Raw genomic sequence first — 7,915 nt, 5'->3', positions numbered from 1 at the left:
GTTTTCTTTCTCTCTTAAAATATTTTGCATTGTGTTGTTTTTTTCTGACCTCAGTATTCTTTGAGAACATGATTCTTAGGCTACATAATATTCTTCAGAATTTTTACTTATTCCAACCATTCTCCTTGTTAGCTATTTGGAGACATTTAAGTTGTTGCCAGTTTTCCTGATAGAATTAAGGCTATGATGCACTTCTTTGAACATTAGCCTTGTGTGCATCTCTGATTATTTCCTCAGATAGATTCCCAGAAATAGAATTATGAGGTCAAAGAACATAGTATGTCTAGGTGCCTGATGAGCACAGCCAAATTACCCTTTAGGAAGATTGAACAGTCTTTCACTGCCTCCAGCAGTGTGCATATTTCTCAATCCAGTGTCCAAGACTTCCCCAGACTTTAAACAGGACTCGTTTTTATGGTTAACCCTCTAAGATGAGGGATGAATAGGGGAGTCACTTTCCCTTTCTGCTCTGCCAATGTATACCCATCACCTCCACTGGATCATACATAAAATGCAAAACCTGATCTCCAATTCCCCCCCCTTTCTGTTCTCTTCACTAATTGCCATGCACTTTAAGAAAGTAAAAAATACGCTTTTCATTCTTTTTTGTATTTGTACTCTTCTTTTAGAAACTTAAAAAATACAGAAAGGTGAAAGTGAAAGAAATGACAGTCATCCATTTTCCCACAACCCAACATTAACCACTGTTAACATTTTGGCATACTTGTCTCTTTCCCATTTTTAAAGTTAATATTTGGAAAATTAGACAAACACTAATGGATATAGAGTTTTAGTATTTTAACTTAAAAGGAAAACATTACAGATAAATCTTAAGAGTTCTCTATGCCCTACCCCCATCCCAACCCTCCTTCCTATTTCTTAGAAGTCTTGTTTCAGTTTTGTGACAATACTCCTAATTCTTATAAACAAAATGCTTTTATATACATGCATTTATCTATTGGAAATATTAAATATTGCCATTTTGCATTTCACGAATTTTGCATAATCTTTGCATCACTTTGTAGCTTGCTTTTTCCCCCCACTCCAGTCTGTGCTTTTAAGATTTATCCATGTACATAGATACTTGTGAGTTAATTCATCCCTTTTAATGTGAATTTAACTGGAGAAAACCTCCCTTGTACTCTTGAGGCCCTCCCCTTGGCAACATTTTGTCATACTTATTGGGAAAAATTGGCATCTTTTTGTTGTTTTTATTTCCAACTAATAATAAGCTTGGTAATTTTTCCAATGTTTTTTAGCCATTTGAATTTTGTCTTCTGGAAAGTTTTATATTGGTTTGTAATACTCATGGACCTGACATTGTCTTTAATTCTGCTCTTCTTGCTTTGGTATCAAGATTAGATTAGCCACATAGAATGTGTTGGCCAGACTTCTCTTCTTGTTCATATTTTGGTGCTGTTTACATAATATAGTTTTGTTTTGTTAATTTCAAAACTATCTTGACTTAGGCATTTCATGAGTTGGAGCAGATCTACTAACTTTTCAATTTCATTGATGATAATTGGTCTACTTCTCTTCTAGAGCCAAGTTTTGGTTTTCAAATGTGATGGCATAAAGTTACTCATAGTGTGCTATTATGCTTTCTAAAGTTGTTACTCTATCTGGTATGTCCCCTTTGCCATTTATAATATTGCTTATTTGCACCCTTTTCTTGATCAATCTTACAAGAAGTCTGTCTATTAGTCTTTGAACACCAGTTTTTGGCTTCCATAATCAACTTCATTTTCTGTTATTTTACTCATTTCTCCTTTTGGCATTATTATTTCCTTCCTTCTGTTTTCTCTGGGTTTATTTGGTTGTTACTTTTCTCCCTCTTAAATGAGCACTTCAATTAAATTTTGTTTTCTTGTTTTGTGGTAAGTACCTTTAAGGCTATAAATTCCTCTCTTAAGTATTGTTTTTGTTGGATCCCATAAGTTTTATTATGTCAGGGTTTTATTGACATTCATTTGCAAATATTTGGAATTTCCACATTGGTTTTCTTTTTGATCCATGTTTTTTTAGTTTCTAAATATAAGTTCTTTTTCTTTAAAAGATGTATAAAATCTTTCAATGTACGCAGACATAAAAATTGATATAACAAACACCCAGCTTAAGAAATAAAACTCGAATGTATGCTTATAAATTTTCACTTTATTTTTCATAAGTGATCGATATACATGGTAAGGAACAAATCGTCCTGTCTCCCTGGCCTCACCTCAGAAGCAACTGCAGATACTAATTTAAGGTGTACTCTATGAATTTAATTATAATTTAAGGTGTATGGGTTTCTTTTTGGCTCTTGTTTTGTTGTTGACTTTTAGTTTTACTTCACTGTGATTTGTAAATGTTGTCTGTAGATCCTCTGGAATTTACTGAGGCTTCCTTTATGGCCAATACCTAGTTAATTTCTGTAAATTTTCCAAGTATGTTTGAAAAGAACAGATGTGCTCATGTCCTTTTTCTCAAATAGAAACCTGATCTCATGACTTCTTCTCTGATAGCTTCTACAGTCTTCAGGTGAACGATTTACCACCTTAGCCTATGATTTGGCCCCAACATTCCTTTTTAGGCAAGGCCTCGGCCACCTCCCTTATGTACAACAAATTCACATTTATGTAGCTCTTGTACCTTTTAGGGTCAACTTTCAGAAGAACATTTGAACTGCTAGAGTTGTCCTGTAGCAGAGTCTAATGTCTGGAGATCAAAAGTCCTAGTAGATACTCACTGGATCAACTAGAGAATGTGGGCTCTTCTGGGGGTGGAGTCCCGCTGAGGCAGGAGGGTCACCTGTGGTGAGTCACTCACTCATCACCAACTCAATCCTTACTCACTGCTTGCTCCTCCAGAAGCCAGTTCACCTCACAGAGACCTCTGGTTGCTCTGCCCCTCCTTCCTGTCTCTGCTTGCCTATACTAGGGTGGACCACTTCAAAGACTCTCCTTCAGGGATCTCCAGTTGCTTTGCCTTCTAGTCACCTGCATATGCCCAACCAAGAGCCACCCAGGATGAACCCACACCGAGCATCTGCTCTGAGGCCCTGTGGCATGAGGATGGGAGGTTGAGGGGCTGGGGGCAGGTAAATGATTGTCCTCTTTATGCATTTATGGCTTCAGCTATAGCTGGAGTCTCCCTTTTGCTTCCCTTTGGCATCTGTTCCAGACCTTTTGACTCCCCTCAAATCTCCTAGCATCTTCCCAGTCCTTTCATTCAACAGAATGATGATTTGCCACTTTATGGAGGAAATAGAAAACGTCAGGAGTGAGGCTTTATCCAGCCATTTTACCTTTTCTCCCTCCTGTTTCAGAATTGTCTCTCTTCCTCTTTAGGGTAAGAGTAACCCTGTCCCCATATACCATTGACCCCATTCTCTCCTGTCTCCCATCTTTATTCCATTGATTATTCCCTCTGCTCCCAAGTCATCACGTCTCCCCTCCCAAAACCATCCTTCCTAGAAGTAGTCAGTACTCCTTCAGCTTCTGTGTATTCACTCCTCTCGGAGGCAGATCAAGCTGCCCCTCTGCCTCTATGGGCTCTTATTGGCCATCTTATTCTAAATTAGTGGCACATCTTTCTTCTTGTCTCCAGAGACCTGACACTTAAGATGACACCTGCTTGTCAATACTCTCTCCCACCTATTTGCCTCTGGTACCACTCAGTCTGAAATCACTTTCTTCTCTTCCTACCTTCTTTCTTGGCCCTTTGATCCTGAAAAGTCAGTGTTTCCAGTATTTTCTATTGGTGGTCCTCAGTTTTCATTTCTCTACACTCCAGGAGAGCATATCTTTCATTACAAAGGAGCATAGTCTCTACCAAGCTCTAAACAAGTGCCGCCATGGGAGAATGCAGGCCTATTGTTGATAGATTGTCTCATTTCTCAACAGCTGTCAGATAACCTAGGGGTTTATGTAAAATGCCTTGACTTTAAATATTGACAATTAATTCAAAATTTTATGAAACTGGGCAGGGCAAACAAAACATGGGTGGTTCTCTTTAGGGCTGTTTTCTTAAAATGTGACTGCCCCTAAAACATTTTTAAAGTACTTTATTAGGAATGGGTAGTTCACACTTACTTGAGAGCTTCCTATGTGCCAGACACTCTTTTAAGTGGTTTGCATGTATGAACTCATTTAATCTTCACAACAGTCCTGTCAACAATATGCTATTATTATCCCTGCTTTATAGATGAGCAAGCTGAGATGGAGAGCTTCAGTAATCTGTCCTGGGTCTCAGAGATACTGAGTTTAAGAGCCAGAATTCAAATTCAGGCAGTCCAGCTTCCTCCCAAGCTCAAGCTTTTAACCACTACACTCTGCTTTCCCCACTGAGCAAGAGGAGAAAACTGAGGTCCAGAGAATGTTGCCCAAGGTCACAGGAGTGGTAACCGACTAAGTGGAGATTTAAAGCTATCACCACAGATATCAGTACTTGCACTTTCTATTGTTCTGATAATGAGTTACCTGTTTCCTCTGCTAGACCGTGTCCCTAGGCCTCAGACTAAGGACTGGAATACAAACGTTTGTAAAATGAGTGCTCTGGGGGCTCAGAACAGTTCATTCACGTCTATTAATAACTTCATTTACTTCCCACAACAATCCTTAGGTAAGATGGCAGCTGACATTTCATCAGCGCTTGCCTGTGAGTTCTCCCTTTCACATCTCTTTCATTATTATAATATTATTATTATTATTATTATTATCTCCATTTAACAGAATAAGAGACTGAGGCTCAGCGCAGCTCAGTGACTTGCTCAAAATTCAGCAACTAGTAAGCGGCAGAGTCAGTGTTCTAGCTCGGGCTACATGCCAACTCTCATTCTTGACCAGAGGCCACACTGGCAGTTCTATAGATGGGGAAACTGAGGCTCGGAATGGGTGGGGAGGAGGCGCTGCACTACTGCTCTTCCTCCTCTTGGGCCGCGCGGTGCCATTGCGGGGCGGGAGGCGGAGGGCGGCAAGGGGCAGCCCTCCTTAGGGTACCAAGAACCGCATGGGAAGCACTTAACTACCGACAGAACCGAATGCTCTCGCGGCATCAAGGCCACGGCGTGGGCGTGAGCACGGGAAGTGCGTCATCCAGTGGGCGGGATGAATCGGCGACATCCACCAGTGGGAGCGCCGCGTCTGCGTTCGCCCCGCCCCGAAGGAGGAGCGGAGTGTGCCATTCTGCCTTTGCCGCCGGCTGGGTGGGCTTCGCTCTGGTACGGCGGTGGGTAATCCGGGCGCGGGGGCGTGGGGCTGACGGGGAAGGCAGCAGGCCGTCCCTAAAGGCGACGGGAGGACGAAAGATGGGGGTCAGGCCCCGGCGTCGACCCGCGTGCTGTGCAGGAGTGTGGCGCTCGGGACCCGGGGGCTGCGGGCTTCTCGTTTTCTGATGAGGGAACAGGCCCAGAGAGGGCCAGAGGGGGCGAATAGGCTGGACCTTAGCCCCTCTCTCACACGCAGACATTTCTCCGTCGTGGTTTTATGTGAAAAAATAGTTTCAGTCGTAATATTAGGTGAAAAAAGCAAAAAACAAAATTTTGTCTAAACTGAATACGTAAGATACGGACTTCGCTGACCAGCCTCAGATACTCTCTCTGTCCTCTGTCTACCCTCTGTTTTGTGTACAGAACTTATCATTTTGTACACGTCCACAGCCCCTTATTTTAAGGCCTTAAGACTAGATGTGTTCAGAATCCCGAATTCTCAGATATCTGACAGGTTAAACGTGCATAGATTGTGTGTTATGTCATACCTTCATCGGGGTCTGGAGCAGCGTCTTGTAATCAAATACATTAATATTTACACAGCCAAATATGTGCATTTTATAGTAAAGGGGATAAAGAACAACCATACATAGCCTCACCTAAGGTGAGATCATGTTTTCAAACTTAAAAGATCTGTTTTTCAGAAGTTTTTAGATTTGAGAATCGCAGATGAAGGACCTGGATGGTAATTTTATTGTTCACTCATATTTCTCACTTACCTGGACTGGGGTGCCACAGTTCCTGAACTCTGCATTTATTTCACCACCCCCATCTTCATCACTGACTCTGCATGTCACCTTGTGCCATCTCAGTCTCATGTCATCTCAAGTCTCAGTTTCCTCATCTGTAAAATGGGGTTAGTAGTGCTCCCCTTCTAAGGTCTAGGAGGGTTACATGGAGCTGTGCATATGGAGCACTAACACTATTTGTTAGCCTGTGGCTCAAATGCATTATGATGGAGGTTTGCTTACTCCACAAACATATCTGTTAAAATTGTTAGGGTAGGTAATGTCCATGGTTAACCTCCCTACCCAGAAACAACTGATTTCTGTGCATGAACAAGCCTATCTTTATCTTTCACTCCCATTTTCCTCCCTTTTCCCCCAATTTATAGTCTTCTGTACCATTCTCTACCTCTTCTTAACATGTATTTTAGCTGTCAACATATTTACATAATTTTGTATTAAGATATGTATTAAGACACCCATAACAATGTGTGAAAATACAAGGTTAAAGAATAAAGATGAGCACCCATACACTCACCACCAAGTTAAAGAGAACATTATCATATCCTTAAAGGCTCCCATTGAATCCTTTTTTCCCCTTGCCAAAGACAGCCAATATGCCCTGAATATCGTGTTATTCATTGCCTTGTTTTTCTTTGGAGTTTTTGCTGTATGTGTATCGAATGAATGCAAGGGATGGTTTTGCTAGGTTTTGAATTTTATACAAATGGGATCCTACTATAATATGTGTGACTTGAGTTTTGCACTTAACATTATATATATGACATACTTAGATGTTGAAGTTAGTAGCTTTACTTTATCTTCATTGCTGTTTTGAATTCCATGGTATGGTTATAAATGCTTTATATAGATATTTGTCCATTGACTGCCATTTGTACTGTTGCCAGGTTTTTGCTATTATGTGGTGCTTTTATAAACATTTCTTGGGGCAAATGTGGAAGAACTTCTGTAAGTTACATATCTAACAGTGGGTTTCTGGGGCTATCCAAATTTACTAGTAATAGCAAGTTATTGTCTGAAGTGGTTACAATACAAGTTTCTTAAGAATTTTTGCCTATCTGGTGATAGGCAAGACGTTAATCACTGAAGTTTTAATACTCATTTGCCTGGTGACATTGATTTTGAGTATCTTTTCATGTGTTTATTAATCATTTGTACATCTTCTTTGTAATGTTTCTCTTGCTTATTTTTCTCTTATGGTTGTCTTCCCCTTATTGATTTGTAGGAGTTCTTTTTATATTCTGAATATGAATTTTTGTGGCTTATGTGTGTTTCGTATACCTTCCAGAAGACGTATACCATATATGTCTTTTCTCTGTCCCACTCTGGTGTTTTTGGTGAGCAGAGGTTCTTAATTGTAACAGTCTAATTTATCCTATATTCCTTTATGGTTTGTACTGTTTCTGTCTCGTAAAGAAGTCCTTCCCTACCTTTGAGTCATAAAGATACTTCCCTATATTGTTGTCCAAAAGCTTTATAGTCTTTCCTTTCTTATGACCTTAATCCTCAAGAATAGATTTTTGTGCATAGTGTGAGCTAAAGGTCTAGTTGTATTTTTTTCACTTATGGATAATCAATTGCTCTGGCACCTTTTATTGAAAAGTTTGCTTTGATCTGAAGTTCCATTTCTCTAGTGTTAAGTATCCATATATGTATGCATTTCTGAATTCTCTATTCTGTTCCATTTCTTATTTGTCCATTTGTATATCATTATCACACTTTTTCATTGCTCTAGCTTTATAGTAAGTTCGTACCTGGTAGGATAAGTCCTCCTACTTTCCTTTACTCCAAGAATGTTTTTGCTGTTTTACTTACACATTTTCCGTATTTAAATTTTAGAATCATCTTGTTAAATCATACACAGACACACAAAACATGTTGGGGTTTTGAATGGAATTGCATTGATTCAGTTTCATTGGAT

General features: G+C 39.9%; 1 protein-coding gene across 4 annotated transcripts in view; it reads left to right on the top strand.

The window, feature by feature from the left end:
* Positions 1-5,060: 5,060 nt before the first annotated feature.
* NSMCE1 (NSE1 homolog, SMC5-SMC6 complex component) overlaps positions 5,061-7,915 on the top strand; it is a 46,407-nt gene continuing 43,552 nt past the window's right edge. For 2 of the 4 annotated variants that reach the window (XM_036916893.2, XM_036916892.2), the window contains exon 1: positions 5,061-5,208. In XM_036916893.2, coding sequence (XP_036772788.2) covers positions 5,088-5,208 — 121 coding nt within the window. In that variant the 5' untranslated portion in view covers positions 5,061-5,087. The remainder of the gene's footprint in view (positions 5,209-7,915) is intronic. The other 2 variants (XM_057487064.1, XM_057487063.1) reach the window with 2 other exon arrangements.

This window comes from Manis pentadactyla, chromosome 10, assembly GCF_030020395.1.
Source record: "Manis pentadactyla isolate mManPen7 chromosome 10, mManPen7.hap1, whole genome shotgun sequence".
NCBI lineage: Eukaryota > Metazoa > Chordata > Mammalia > Pholidota > Manidae > Manis > Manis pentadactyla.
The sequence above is the reverse complement of the archived record's forward strand: the minus strand, read 5'-3'. Positions and strand labels throughout refer to the sequence as shown.